The 16,253-nt window shown below is 37.4% G+C and overlaps 1 protein-coding gene across 1 annotated transcript; it reads left to right on the forward strand.

Moving 5' to 3' along the window:
* Window positions 1-8,948: 8,948 nt before the first annotated feature.
* On the forward strand, window positions 8,949-13,724 carry LOC121789965 (NADPH--cytochrome P450 reductase-like). Its single transcript, XM_042188283.1, has 18 exons — window positions 8,949-9,462; window positions 9,791-9,850; window positions 9,938-10,014; window positions 10,156-10,213; window positions 10,284-10,367; window positions 10,454-10,490; window positions 10,703-10,772; window positions 10,877-11,077; window positions 11,164-11,256; window positions 11,412-11,637; window positions 11,723-11,806; window positions 11,883-12,034; window positions 12,170-12,266; window positions 12,409-12,558; window positions 12,650-12,727; window positions 12,804-12,926; window positions 13,049-13,162; window positions 13,251-13,724. The coding sequence occupies exons 1-18, from the start codon at window positions 9,106-9,108 to the stop codon at window positions 13,329-13,331; spliced, it is 2,142 nt and encodes a 713-aa protein (XP_042044217.1). The 5' UTR covers window positions 8,949-9,105; the 3' UTR covers window positions 13,332-13,724.
* Window positions 13,725-16,253: the final 2,529 nt, after the last annotated feature.

A 16,253-nucleotide genomic window follows, 5' to 3' on the forward strand; every position in this document is an offset into this window, starting at 1 on the left:
TTAGAACTAGTGGATTCATCCATCATTCTTTCACTAGAACGATCCTCCTGCTTCTTGCAAGGGTACACATTCTCAAAGAATATAGCATTTCTTGACTCAATTGTTGTTCCTTCAGCCACGCCAGGCACAACTGACCTATGGACTAGGAAACGATATGCACTACTATTAAGTGCATGGCCAATAAAGATGCAATCGACTGTTTTAGGGCCTATTGCAACTTGTTTCGGAGGAGGCACTTCTACCTTCGCTAAACACCCCCACACTTTGAGGTATGTATATGAAGGTTTCTTTCCCTTCCACAATTCATAAGGAGTCACATCCCTATTTTTTAATGGAATTTTGTTCAGGATATGATTCGCTGTTAACACAGTCTCCCCCACATGTTCTAGGATAAACCAGAATTAATCAATAGAGCATTCATCATCTCTTTAAGTGTTCGATTTTTTCGTTCAGCAACTCCATTTGACTGGGGAGAATATGGAGCCGTTGTTTGGTGAATTATACCACTTGCATGACATAATTCTGCAAACGGAGCTACATACTCACCGTCTATCACTTCGAACACACTTAATTCGACAATTAAGTTGATTTTCGGCTTCATTTTTGAAGTCTTTAAACACTTCAATTGCCTCATCTTTACTTCTTAATAAGTAAAGGTAACAATACCTTGTGCAATCATCTATAAATGTGATGAAGTACTTTTTATCACCTCTAGTTTATACAAATTTTAAATCACATACGTCTGTATGAATTAATTCTAGAGGTTTTGTGCTCTTTTCTACCGAGCGAAACGGTAGCTTGGTCATTTTTGCTTCAACACAGGACTTCACATTTCTTTTGTGAGTTAAACTCGTAAACTTTTAGTAAATCAAGATTCACTAATCTTTTTATAGCATTTAGATTTACATGTCTCAATCTATTATCCCATAAATCAGAGCTTTCAAGCAAATAAGAGGATGTGTCATCTTCCTTACTGCTTATTCCTTTTCCACGGTGAATGACCGTAACATTCAGCTCAAAAAGCTCATTCACTAGGTGACCTTCACCTATGAACTTTTCATACTTGGTCAATATAACCTTTTCACACTCAAATTCTAGTGAAAATCCATGATTTACTAGAAGTGAGCCTGACACCAAATTATTTCGGATGTCTGGGACATGCAGCACATCCTTAAGGGTAAGAACCTTTCCTGATCCTAATTTTAGGAACACATTACCCACACCAACCACCTTAGAAGAGGCTTAGTTTCCCATACGTACTTTTCTACCTCCAACAGATTTGTAAGTAGAAAAAACGCTTCTCTCAGAGCACACATGACATGTGGCACCAGTATCAACAAACCATTCATTTGGATTATTACCATGGTCCATGTCGGAGACCATTGCGACCACCTCGTGATCTTTGTTGTTTATAACAACACGTTCAAATAATTTGCACAATATTGTCTCCATTAATAAGTACACAATTATATTAAATCATATGTGCATTGATATATTCAATAACCTATGCATCCCAATTACTACTACCAAGTCTAAATTGGTCTTGCTTGTCAGATGACAAACGATAAACACCATTCTCAAGAGAATAAATCTCAAGGAATTAACCACTCCATAGCGCATCGACATGATTTCAGCAAGAGTACAATATCTCGTCTTGCGATTGTTAGAAATATTGTAGCCTTTTACACGGGCAAACTCTTGCTATTACAAAAGAACAAAAAACTAGAAGGTAAATAAAACAAAGTAAATACAATAAATGGAACAAGATGCAAACTATAGTCTTCTTTAAGTCGAGTCGAGGTATCCCTCTCTTCGCAAGACGAGATACGCCTCGGCTAGTGCTCACGGATTGACGCAACGTCCCCAAAGATGAAACGACTTTCCTCCTACCGAGTTGAAGCACCTCAAACTCGTAGGCACCGGCGAACTTGAATTGTAGGCGAGAACCGAGCAATGCAATGCTCCTAATTGCGAACTAGAATGCTTGAGAGCTAGAGAGAGGAGAGAATGATTTGTTGGTGTGTTTTCCATCTCTCAAATCCACACCTATTTATAGGATAGGAGTGACCATATGAGAGGTCTTGGCATTAAGGAACCTCATAAATATTTTGAAGGTTACCCTAGAAGTGAAAAGTCAAAAGACTTAGAAAATAAAAAGCTTAAGGCTCTTCAAATTTCTCACGTTTTCGACAATAACGTATTAACATGTGGAATGGAATCATTTGATTTTTTGAAAAATAAAATATATTTTGTTAGAACTGCATGAAAAAGCATAAAATTTATCAAAGCGCCATAATAATCTAAAATACATAGCAAATGCGGTCACACGCTATTCGGGTCCACTCGCATAAATACTATTGCCAACTTAATGATATATATATTTGAGCTTGGAACTTGGAAGTATTAATATAATATTATTTTATTATTTGTATATACTCCATATAATAACTAAGGCATTGGCATGGTTATACTCTTCAGCTAGACGAAATAGTTGACCCAATGCTGAAGAATTATTATACAATTATTATACCGTATCTCCATAGTTTACAGTTAACTTTGAATAGTTTGGATTATAATATATCATTATCATAATTATACAAGTTATGAAGCACATTTATTTATGAGTTTTTATACCATTTTAGCCAAAAAGATTACAATATCTCATAATGACTAAGGACTTAAAAAACAGATCAAAAGAATTTGGGGCTTTCTCTATGACTTAAAAATAGATGAAACAAATAACTGCCTTTTTGGTATGATGGAATGGAATAATGGTATTCCTACTTCCATTTTATTTATTTGTTTGATATTTTTTTAGGAATCACTATTTCATTCCTCATGAGAATATTCATTCTCCTCATTTAGCCAAAGAGATTTTAACAAAATTCAACATATTATTATTATTATATATTTTTATTGTGTTATATTTAAATTCATATCACCTCAAAATTATAATTTTAAAAAAAACTAAAATTTAGAATTTTTAATAATTGGAAAAAATTCCTAACGCTACACACTGCGTAGGCGCACACACACACACTCACATACTGCACACTTGATGATTCACACACATTGCCCACGCAACACACACTAGTAATATGCGTCAATTAGTACACAGAGAGAGAGGTTAGTGTGTGTATTGTGTTTTGTAGTGTATATGTGTGTGTATAACGAGTTATGTATCATGTATGTGTGTGTTTGTGTGCATAATGTGTGTACTGGCAAGGTACCCACAATCTTCTTTTGGATATAAAAAATGTTATAGTCAAGAAATGGTGAGCTAGTAACCTCGACAATACATCACACGATCAACAAAATCAACAAAATTCTCGAAAAAAAACTATACCACAATATGACGTGCTAGATAGCAAACTTCCTACCACAATATGATCACACACACACAATTTAACCGAGAGAACGACCCTAAAAAGCCACACACCAAATCATACAACTGAAACTTTAAAAACCCATTATTGTGTAATTTAGAGGCTAAATAATGTAGCACGGATTCAACAAAAAAAGATAAATTTTCATAAATACTCCTAAACTGCAAGGGAACAACAGCATAAATTTTCTAAAATACTCCTAAATTTAGGTTTCCTTTAAATCGTCTTGAACTTATTTTGAATGAGGAGTACCCATTTCTAAATTTAGGTTTTCCACGAGATTTATATAGCATGTTTTGTGACTTAAATGGGAGATAAAGTAAGAAAGAGAAAAAAAATAGAAAGAGTGATATTTCTAATTTTAGAAATGTGTCATTTAGAGTGGGACATCCCAAAAAGAAAAATGATTAACTTAGAATGAGATAAAATGAGTATTACTTATTTCATAGTGTTTGTAACTTATTCACCTAAATTAATTTTAATTTCGGCAATTTATGCAGCATGAGTTTAAGCCTTAGTTAAATGTGATCAAAGACTAAAAGTAAATAGTTGTTTCATTCCACATACATTTTTTTCCTTATTAAGAGCTTTCGTATTTGTGATAGTCTGATAGAGTATAGCCAACTTTTATTGATTACGCTATAATATACGTAGCAATTAAATCAAACGTATCTCGTCATTAGGAAATCTAGTCAAATAGAAACTACTGGACCAAAAAAGAGTAGACTTGCCCACGGTTCGAAAACCGGCGGTTCCGGTTCGGAACCGCCGGTTCCGGTTTTGGCGGAAGCGGAACCGAACCGGACCGTGAGGCTATTTCACGGTTCCGGTTCCGGTTCGAAAACCGGGCGGTTCCGGTTCCGGTTCGGAACCGCCGTTTTGCGGCGGTTTTGGCGGTTCCGGTTTTTGAACCGGCGTTTCGCCGGTTCAATTATTTTTTTTTTTTTTAAATTTGAAATTTGGCTTTATACAACAAATCGGAACAAGACAATGCATAATTCAAGCACAAATAAGACGATAAGGAGAAAATGAAATAAATTTTATTGATTTTGAGTTGTAACGGACAACGATACATTACAATTTACAATACATAAGTATACAATCAACACATACAACAATGTAATATAATTTACAGTGTCGTCGGCTCGTCGCCTCGTCGGACTCGGAAGGTAAATTAAAAAAAAATGAAATGGGGGGGAAAAAGGGAAAAATTGAAAAGGGCTTGAGATCAACTTAAACTTTCAAAGTTAAACTTTTCAAATTTAAGTTGAGTTGCCTACGTATCCACAATTTTATTGAGGAATCAAAGCCCACGTAGTTCTCTTACCTTGGGATCAACCCTTTTTTCTTGCAAAATGTTGCCCATTTTCTAAGCAAACATATATCAGCACGCTATATACACATTGCTGCATTTCTAATAGGGGCAATTTGATCTTCCAAAGCAATCAATGCATCTCGAACACACATAGTCAGAATATTATTCAAGCATCTAGCATGGAAAAATTAGTACTAATAGATAGTTTGTTCTGATTTTTTCCATGCTAGATGCTTGAATAATGTTCTGACTATGTGTGTTCGAGATGCATTGATTGCTTTGGAAGATCAAATTGCCCCTATTAGAAATGCAGCAATGTGTATATAGCGTGTTGATATGTGTTTGCTTAGAAAATGGGCAACATTTTGCAAGAAAAAAAGGTTGATTCCGAGAAAAAATTTCATAGATCATTCAGGATGCGGCTAAGTTGTACTTGAAGATCATTAAAATATATTCCGCATTTGATATTTATCGGTGGACGAAAAGAACTCAACAATTAAACACGTGTAGAAAAATGATTGGCTTGCTATAATACACGCGACGCACGAGGGCATTTTCCCTTGCTAAATACTACTAATATGTTAGTTAAACACAGATTATTTATTACCACTACACGACACGAAGGGGTATTTTGGAGATTCAGTTGGTCCATATCATATTTATTCCCCAATTTAGCAATATTTTAGTATTTACCGTGGTTAAGACTAAGATGATCTATTTTTGATCCAATTCACCAGGGGCAGATTAGTCAAATATTTTTAAATGACCCCACTTCATGCGTTTAAGGCCATCCACTACGCTGTCTCTATACCGTCCCTTAAATACTATTTGACTACTATTTGAGGGCCCCACTGTCCTTTTTTCCTCCATCCCTTAACTAAGGGACGGAACCTGCAACGCTCCGTCCCTTAACCGTCCCTTATTCCGTCCCTTAATTACTATTCATTCAATTTCATTTTTTATTTTTTTTCTCAACCCAATTCAATTAAAACAAACACACTTTATTAAAAACACACTTTATTAAAAAACACACAACATAAAAAAACACACAACATAAAAACACACAACATAATTTAAAATACAAATTTAAAGAAAAATAAAAAAACTACTCTGCCGGCTAATCATCCTCCGGAGGCGGTCGAGGTTGAGGGGGAGTCGGAAAGGCCAAGTTGTGCTGCCATATACACAATTCCTTTCCACCAGGCCGTGAATTGGGCATACGAGAAGCGGGAAGTGTTCGCCATTGTGGCGGTCATGTACGCCACCATAAGTGTGTCCGAGCCTCCCCGCGAGCCCGATCCCGAGGCCTGCTGGCTTGATTAGCCTCGGCCCTTCCTTGTTCTAGCTGCTTTCACCGCCTTCGTCCCTTGCGGCCGACGGCGCCCACTCGCGGATCCTCCAGCATCGCCGACCGTACCCGCAAACTCATGGGATTCAGCCTCAGGTTGGCTGATGCCCTCAGCGGTGTCACCACCAGACGAGTATTGGCCACTCGCCGTATGCTTCGTGCGCTTCGAGGTTGAGCCCGAGCTGGAGCGAAAACCGCCGGCCCACCGTTCCTCGTCCTTGACGGCCTGCCAAACATCAACAAATCTGAATTGATGACGTTCGTCCTGGTAGTAGGCGCGCAAAGCGGACATCAAAATGTCGGTTGCCGTTGCGCCGCTTTGGTAGCGCGCCACTTCGGCCGAGTAGATGCCGTAGAATATTTTGACCTGTCGGTCGACTCGGTCAAAGTGAGACGGATCATTTTAAATTTGTGTTTGCGGGAGCCTTTCGGCTTTATCTGGTGGTAGACCTCGCAGACCTTTTCCCAGAAACACTTCCGAGATTGTTGATTCCCGACGATGGGATCGTACGAGACGGTGATCCAGGCGTTGTACACCGCCAGCGTTTCGAGGTTGTTGTACGGATGCCGGCCTAGATCCTCTTCCTCTTCCTCCTCGTCCTCGCCCGCCTGGGGTTGTACACCGCCTCGACCACCTCCACCGCCTCGGCCACCTCCACTGCCTCGGCCTACTCCCGGCGTGGGATCAACGGGAAAATCCTCTCGGATCTGGGATAATCCCTGCGAATACCGCGGGGCGGAGGGACGAACATATGCATCAAGGTCAAAATTGGGTGGTTGGTACCCCCCTGGCGTTGCCGAACCCTGGGTCCCCGGCGTTGACGAATCAGAACCGCCCAATGTGTTGATCATGGTCTCCCAATCGCCGAATGCGTTGAGATCCCACCCGCCGGAGCCGGAACCGCCGTAGTTGCCGTCGCCGTCGCCGGACATCTTGAGTTGTTATATGAAAATTTGAGAGAAAATTTGAGAGAAAATTTAGATGATAGAAAGAATAGATGTGTAGTTTTGTGTGAAATGAGGATGACTTTAGGAGTATTTATAGAGTAAAAAAATTAATTAAAAATAAAAAAATAAATAAAAACAAAAAAAACGGTATTATTACCGTTACAAATATTTTTTCTTTTATTTTTTCTTTTATTTTTTTTAAAATTCGAATTTAAAAAAAAAATTTTATTGCATCAGCACGTGACGACGCCCACTCGCGGGCCGGCGAGTGAGCGTCACGCACGACGCCGGGTCGCGCCACGTCGCTTAGGCGCGTGGCGAGACAGCCCGTCTCGTGGCTCGACGGGACGCGACGCGGGACGAGACGCGGGACGGCGCGGGACGGGATGGCGAGCTGCAACGCGTCGCGCCGGGGTCCCGTCTCTCCGTGACGGGACGCGAGACGCCGGCGAAACGCGTAGTGGATGGTCTAACTGCAACTTGAGAGGTTAAAATTCCAACGCTCTAAGAAATAGGTATTCCTGCATTTTCCATTTTTTAATTCCTTTCTTTCTTTTGTTTCATTGATTAGTAGGGTTCACCATAAATCATTAAATGTTAATAAATGCATAATTGTTGGTAGCTAAAGTAATAAATTAAATACAAATCTAATATTCGGCTGGCCTTAAATAGCCATGAAATAGGGAAGTTACTTGGAGTAAAAGAAAAATACTGTACACAAAATAATACTTCCTCCATCCCTAAGAATACGCACTTTGAGTTCGGCACGGATTTTAATGCAAAATTGGTAAACTGAGAGAGAGATAGAGAGAAAAAGTAATTAAAGTATTGTTAGTGGGGTATGTGTTCCATCCATTTAGAGAGAAAAGAGATTCTGAAATTGGAAAGTGCATATTCTTGTTAGATGAAATAAAAAGGAAAAAATGTATATTTTTGTGGGACGGAAGGAGTATATTCTACAAAAATAGTCCATGTCTTTTTCATTTTGAATGTCCAATAAAATTAAATGTTTATCTATTTTTAATAAGAGTATTTTTTTGGTGGATTTCATTTTCCATTAACAGCCATTTTTCTCTTTAATTATTGGCTATAACTAAAATTAGTATTTTTGTGTTTTTTATTGCCATAACACATTATGAAATGATTGTACGTTAACTTGTGTAGTAGATTTTTTTGGGTAATTATCAATGGTATTCATTGATCTGCAGACATTTCATTGGTCGTGACAATTGACCCTAGAATTTAAAGTTGCTCTATATTCTTATTTTAGTTAGAAGAGAGTGACTATAACTTATTATCATATGATAATTGATTAAGTTGTGAGATTCAATCTCATTATAAATACATACTCTCTGCGTCCCACTGAAGATGATCCACTTTTCTTTTTAGTTTGTCCTAACTAAGATGACTCATTACTAAAATTGGAAATACTATCTCTACTTTATTTACTCGCTCTTACTTTACTCTATATACTTACACACAAAATAAAATTGCATAAAATCTCTTGTCGTCTAAAGAAGGGGTCATCTTCTTTGAGACGGAGGGAGTATTCAATTATGAGATACTATTATAATCATTCAAATCGAATAAGCCCTTATATGAATATACTACTCACTCCGTTCCATAGTATTTGAGATATTTCTTTATAACACGGAGATTAAATAAAAAAATGTGTAGTGTACTCTATGAAATAAAAAGATAAAGTAAAGAGAATAAAAATGAGAAAATGTATTACTATTTTTTTTTGAAAAGGAAAATTACTTACTACTATGAAGCCGAGGAAAGTGGGGAAAGTAGTATTTTAAAAAATTATGATCATGAATGATATTAATGAGAATTTCCAAATCTAACCCATGATAGTGGTTAGTGGTTAGGTGGCGGTATTGACCCGTCTGGTTTGGTAGGCGTTTGTATCGCTTCTCCTCTGTATGTATGCCTGCTTATAAACACCCCCAAAAATCCCCTTTCTCATTCTGTAGAAGTCAGAGTCTCTACGCTCTCTTCAACTAACCTCCATTCCCCAACGCCGACGGAGAGGCTCTGATTTCGAAATTCGGCGGAAACTTTTTCTTCTGTGCTCGGCTTCAATCGCAATTCTTCTTCTCTACATGGAATCCGCTTCCGAGAAGCTTTCCCCCTTCGATTTGATGACTGCGATCTTCAAAGGAATGAAGCTCGACAATTTGAACGCCTCCGCGGATGCTGCGCAGCCCAACGTGGCGGCGATGCTGCTGGAGAACAAGGACCTCATGATGATGCTCGCTACCTCAGTCGCGGTGCTCCTCGGCTGCGCCATCTACCTGATTTGGCAGCGCGGCTCCGGATCGGCGAAGAAGGCGGTGGAGCCGCCGAAGCTCGTGGTTCCTAAGATGTTCTCTGAGGCCGAGGAGGAGGAGGATGATGGGAAGAAGAAGGTCACCATCTTTTTCGGGACGCAAACTGGCACCGCTGAAGGCTTTGCTAAGGTAAATAATTAGCTAATAATTTCAATTACATCGAAATTCTCCACTGAGAGAGGTGGATCGCTGTAGTTTGAAGTAAGTTGAAAATCTAAGATTCGTGGTGGTTGTTGTTTCTAAAATTCGAAATTCCGAGAATACTCTATTTAATCATTTTGATTAAATAATAAGCAAAAGAAAAAAAGATTTTTCACTTTTACTTTAGGTTTTTGGAAAAAAAGAGTGGTTCAATTACATCGAAATTCCGAGAATAATCTATTTAATCGATCTCAATTATTTGTTAAATATGTTTGATTTGTTTTGGTGATAATGATTTGATTCTGCTGCTGTGTAGGCCCTTTCTGAAGAAGCTAAAGCTAGATACCCGGATGTCAACTTTAAAGTGGTTGACTTAGTAAGAGTTCTCTTACTTTTCCGATTTCAGTAATTAAGTTTGCAGATTCATTAATTTCCGTTTCTAATGGCGTTTTGATCTGGTTAGGATGATTATGCGGCTGATGATGAAGAGTATGAGGCTAAGTTGAAGAAGGAGACTTTCGCATTCTTTTTCCTTGCAACGTAGGTTCATCGTTTGTTGAATTATGAGTCTCGATTGCGAAAAGATGCAGTTTTCCCCCTTATGGGTGAAATTGCTGTTGTGTATAAACTCATGTTTATAATAAGTAATTTAATGAGTTGTTTGGGATTGCCTGGTTGCAGATATGGAGATGGTGAGCCTACCGACAATGCTGCAAGGTTTTATAAATGGTTTGGCGAGGTAAAGAGAGTAATACAGCATAATATTTTTTTTACCTTAGGGTTGATTTTGATAAAGTTTTGTGCTCCAGGGAAAAGAAAAGGGAAACTTGTATAAGAATCTCCATTTTGGTGTTTTTGGCCTAGGAAACAGGCAGTATGAACATTTCAACAAGGTCTGTATGCACTCTGTTAATTGTAAATGTGAACAACTGCAAGATTGTCTACTCACATGTTATCTCTTTAATTTACTTGATGACAGATTGCAATAGTGGTGGATGAGATTCTCGCCGAGCAAGGTATGCAACCTCTGAGAGTAATTTTTTTTGTTTGAGTGTTTTCTTAGAAATGTGATTGTTAGGATTTTCGAAATGTTTGAGTGGCATGGTTTACAGATTACATGGTCTTATAAGTTGGAAGTTAAATTGGAATCTATGATGAAAAGGGAATGAGTTTTGGTAGCCATGTAATTTGTTATCCACTGTTTCTTACCTGCACTATTTAACTCCAGGTGGAAAGCGGCTTATCCCTGTGGGTCTTGGAGATGATGATCAGTGCATTGAAGATGATTTTTCAGCATGGTATTGAGAGCATGCATAAGTTTTTACTCTATAATTCCATCCATTTATAACAATATCGTAAGGTTTTTCCTAAATCCTAATTTGTGCTCAACATTGCAATGCAGGCGTGAGAATGTGTGGCCCGAGTTGGATAATTTACTCCGTGATGAAGGTGATGCAACAACTGTTTCGACTCCATACACTGCTGCAGTTTTGGAATACCGTGTTGTGTTTCATGACCAACCAGAAGAACTGGCATCAGTGAACGGCTTTGCCAATGGTCATGCCAATGGCACTGCTGCCTATGATGCTCAGCATCCCTGCAGGTGATGATGTGCTCCTGCATTCTCTTTTTATCATGTATAATATTTCCTTTTGCCTAACCTTCTAGGTTTATTTTTCTTTCTTGTAGAGCAAACGTTGCTGTGAAGAAAGAGCTTCATACTCCTCTATCTGATCGCTCTTGCACTCACTTGGAATTCGAGATATCTGGCAGTGGGTTAGAGTGAGTCTTTTATTTCTTTTCCATATTCAGACGGTTGGATGTTCTAAATACTGATTGGCCTGTTGTATCTGAATTAATAATTGCTTGTTCTTACCGCGATTGCTATGCGAAAGGAGAATCTTTTCTTTTCGCTAACTTATTATTCTATTCCTCAGGTATGAAACAGGGGATCATGTTGGTGTGTACTGTGAGAACTTGATTGAGACTGTTGAGGAAGCCGAAAGATTGCTTGGTCTCTCTCCTCAAACATACTTCTCAGTTCTCGCTGATAAAGAGGATGGCACGCCACTGGGTGGAAGTGCCTTGCCTCCTCCCTTCCCTCCTTGCAGTTTGAGGACTGCACTAAGCCGCTACGCTGATCTTTTGAGTGCTCCTAAAAAGGTATGCTGTGTAACCGTGTTGCGCTGTTCCCTGGATTTTTTCGTTTGTTACTCTGCTGATGAGAAATTGTTTGTAATTGTTACAGTCTGCTTTGATTGCATTAGCTACTTATGCTTCCGACCCTAGTGATGCTGATCGGCTTAAACATCTTGCGTCCCCGGCTGGAAAGGTTCGGACATGTTTAATTATATATTTCTACATTTAATTCCATCATCTTTAATGTCTGAACTCAATCTGTATTTCAGGAAGAATATGCACAGTATGTCGTTGCTGGTCAGAGAAGTCTGCTTGAGGTCATGACTGACTTCCCATCTGTCAAGCCTCCTCTTGGTGTTTTCTTTGCAGCAATTGCTCCTCGCTTGCAGCCTCGATTCTATTCTATCTCATCCTCCCCGAAGTGAGTATCTATGATAGCATCGCGGCTCTTGTTCAGTCTATCAATTTATGTCCCCTGCTCTAGTCCATTCGGCCTCATTTATTTTAATCTATATTCATCAACTTGATTCTCAGTGCTTTATAATTTTTACTCCAGGATCGCAACTTCAAGAATTCACGTCACTTGTGCATTGGTGTATGAGAAAACTCCCACAGGAAGAATCCACAAGGGTGTCTGCTCAACATGGATGAAGGTATTTTCATTTTCTACTTTAAAGTTGTCTCGTGTATAGTAGTTTCATCCTAATTGATGAGATTGTCAAACTTGTTTGATGATATTTTCATCACTATAGGCGATTTAGTCCATTTTTTGCTCACCTTATTTCTCGTAATCAGAATGCGGTGCCATTGGAGGAAAGTCCCAACTGCTCTTCAGCATCTATTTTTGTTAGGACCTCTAACTTTAGACTCCCTGCCGATCCTAAACTACCAATTATCATGATCGGCCCAGGAACTGGCTTGGCTCCGTTTAGAGGTTTCCTTCAGGTTTGTTTCGATTCATTCATGTTCTTACATATTTGGCCATTGAGAATTTATGTATAGACAATAACATCGTAACTTTCTGTTTGTATTTCAGGAGAGATTAGCTTTGAAGGAATCTGGTGCAGAACTTGGTCCTGCTTTATTTTTCTTCGGTTGCAGAAACAGAAAAATGGTTAGCAACTATTTCACCATTTCTATAAATACATAAAACCTTATTTATTCAAGTTTTTATGTATAACCTTTCTCAGGACTTCATTTATGAAGATGAATTGAATAACTTTGTTGAAGCTGGAGTGATCTCTGAGCTCGTCCTTGCATTCTCACGTGACGGACCTACCAAGGAATACGTTCAACATAAGATGGCACAAAAGGTACAACTCAATTTTATGTAATCAACCACTCAAAACTCTCGAGCAGCTGCATTTAACATTGATGTTTCTATACCAATCTTGTCATATTTATCCCTATCTAAACTTTTACTTGTGAAAAACAGGCCTCGGAACTGTGGAATATGATCTCAGAAGGAGCCTATGTATACGTATGTGGTGATGCTAAGGGCATGGCGCGTGATGTCCACCGAACTCTCCACACTATCGTCCAAGAGCAGGTTCGTGTCTCTGAAGCAAATAAAGGGTTTTCATGAAATATAGATTTTTTATTGATGTAAATCTAAAACTACTTTTTTTGCATCCCAGGGCTCTCTGGACAGCTCAAAAACCGAGAGCTTTGTAAAGAATCTGCAGATGACGGGAAGGTACTTGCGTGATGTATGGTAATAGTTGCTACGTACGGCGATTAATAAAAAGCCGGGAGGCTATTATACCAATCGGCTTTGCACGAAGAGCCTTGTGAATTACTAGGAAGGTAATGTGCAAAGAATTGCCTACCAAAACCCAAGGGATGCCTCAACTGTTGTAATCTTACTTTCTTGTCATTCTTTACAACTAGTTTATTAAGGGATTTTTTTGTTCGGTTGCTATGGAATTTAAATATATATATGTCTTACATACAAATAATTACTGAATTTTATGCTAGTAAACGATTTAGGTAAAGGTCCGTTGTAATTTTATTGAGCTGGGAGGATATGTGCATCTGACTAAACATGGTAATTTGGCACCTATATATGTATTCTTTTCTTTTGTTTAATATAAGTATTGGTTTTTGATTAATTCTTTTTGTACTTCTCTGTCCATCGGTTACTGTACGATTTCTAAGCTTTAGCATGAATGAAATGTATCTCGACTATTTTCTTCTTTTTCTCTTCTAATATACCCTTCATTCCATAACACTTTGCTTTTGCTTTTTAATTTGTCACATAAAAGATGTCATATTTATTTTTTAAGTTCTCTCTCACATCAATACATCCTCCCGTTAATTAAAGGTGATTCACTTTCTTTTTTATTTTGTTCCAACCACGATGACTCTTTACCTAAGATGGAAACATCTTCATCTTCACTCTATTCACTCTCATCTTCACTTTACATTCTCAACTCAATACACAAAATAAAACTGCATAAAATTTCGTGCCGCCCAAGGAAGAGGTCATCTTCCTTGGGACGGAGAGAATATAAATATAGTATTATTTTCTCTCTCCAATCAACACATAAAATAACATCTCCTAAAATCACGTGTCATTATCCGTGTGCCATCTACTTGGAACGGAGGGAGTATAAATTATAATGTACGGTCATAAATAGCTACATTATATTAGTATTGCGTTCTTTCACAAAGTATAGTCTTATTTTTTTATTTTTGGCCATTCATGTTAGTTTCTATCTATGTATAATACTCCCCCGTCCCTTAAATTTTGTCAAATTTTTTCATTTTCGTCCGTTCCACAAAATTTGTCACATTTTACTTTTTACCATTTTTGTTAGTGGACCTCATATTCAACTAACCCATTCCAACTCACATTTTATTATAAAACTAATATATAAAAGGAGGACCCACTCTCGACTAACTTTTTCAACTCACTTTCCATTACATTTCTTAAAACCCGCGCCCGGTCAAAGTGTGACAAAATTTAAGGGACGGAGGGAGTAACTCTTTTTTCTAATGAAACGGGTCTCATTTATCATTAATAATATTTTTTTTATCTATTTTTATCCTCTATTTTTTCTTAATTTATCAATCTACTTTAAAATTTATGTCGTTCACTACCAAATTTAATTTATATTAAAATTGTGTCATTCACTGACAAAATTATTATTGGTGGACAAAGGTAGAATTGTTACTTTACAGTTATGAGCAATTCAGGCAAGATTTGGAAGCTCGTTGGATTTCAACGTGATTTAGAGCCAGCCTAGATAACTCCAATGTTGTGTGTAACTAACTCTAAGGTACTACGAACACACAAAGTTAGGAACTGTATCGAGAGAAAATATCATATCATGTGAAATATAGTGAGACGTTGAGTTACAGAAGTTTGCATCAAAAGAGAAACAAACAAATTCTTTCACAAAAAGCTTTGAAGGAAGTGATGGAGGTTAGATGCATCAAGTACTTGCTTAGAATATAAGTGGGAGTAATATAGAGTTTTTTATATACTTATAAGAATGTTTTGATTAGAAGTTGGAGATCGCTAGAGAATATACTAAAACCATGTTTCATGCTTCTTTATTATTTCTCTGTCCACCATTTAAAGAATGTTTTGCTATTTTATGCTGTCCACGATTTATACAACCATTTACTTTATTTCACTTTTAGTATACAGCCATATTCCACCAACTTATTACACATGCAGTCCAATATAAAACTAACACTTTAAATAGGTTTCACATTCCATTTACTTTCTCCTTTTACTTTTCTTCATAGAGTCAAATAATTTCTTAAAATATGTGTTAAATCAAAAGGGCAGGAGTATAATCCTTTTCTCCTCGAGTTAATGAGAAGAAATATTTATACCATGTAGTTGATTTCTCTGTTTAATACTCACCTTAGGAGCGGATGATAAGTACCGAAAAATCAATATAATTAAAGGAGTTTTATTGCTGTCATTAGTGAATTTAAAATCAATATTCACTCCACCACCCTGCTTCCGTAGATGAATTAATTACGTAAATAAATATTCTGCCTAAATAGATGGACAGGGTAATTGGGGAGAATTTTCGATTGCACGCCTAATTCGAGCGGCTCTATATTCCACGTGGAAGAGTCTTGATTTTTAGCTTTTTCTTTTGTATATTTTTTTATTTTATATTCTAGAACTAGTTTTTTGTTTCACTTTCCTTTCTCTTAGTTTAAAAATATCCAGCAGTTCATCTTGACGATGACTCGGGCCTTCACCTCGAGTCGTTTTATTCGATCTTCATTATTCTAATCTATTTCCAATATAGTATTTTGACTTTTGTGACAAAACTTAGGAGTATTAAATAATATTTCTTCCATCCACGAAAAATAGTTTTATATATGAACGACACAAGTTTTAATTAGAAATTGATAAAGTTTGAGAGATGAGAGAATAAGTAGATAAAGTAAAAGAGAGAAAGAAAAAAAAGTAAGAAAGAGAAAAAAATAAGTGAGAAGCAAAAAATAGGTAAAGTGTGAGAAAATATTTCTATTTTTGAAATGATATTATTTTTTTCGTGGACATTTTAAAATGACAAAATGAAATTAATTTTCGTCGAGAAGTAGATAAAAAAAGGTGGCAGTTCCCTGCCCTCCAAAACAAACACCCAGGAGAAAAATAGAGAAAAGAA

The sequence above is a fragment of the Salvia splendens genome, unplaced genomic scaffold, assembly GCF_004379255.2.
Source record: "Salvia splendens isolate huo1 unplaced genomic scaffold, SspV2 ctg375, whole genome shotgun sequence".
NCBI classification, from domain to species: Eukaryota; Viridiplantae; Streptophyta; class Magnoliopsida; order Lamiales; family Lamiaceae; genus Salvia; species Salvia splendens.

Excerpts from the sequence above, each read along its gene's own strand:
- LOC121789965 (XM_042188283.1), top strand. The coding sequence starts at position 9,106 with ATGGAATCCGCTTCCGAGAAGCTTTCCCCCTTCGATTTGATGACTGCG. Across the intron at positions 10,773-10,876 it reads GAAGATGATTTTTCAGCATG|GCGTGAGAATGTGTGGCCCG; the intron begins GTATTGAGAGCA and ends ATTGCAATGCAG. Across the intron at positions 11,807-11,882 it reads TTGCGTCCCCGGCTGGAAAG|GAAGAATATGCACAGTATGT; the intron begins GTTCGGACATGT and ends TCTGTATTTCAG.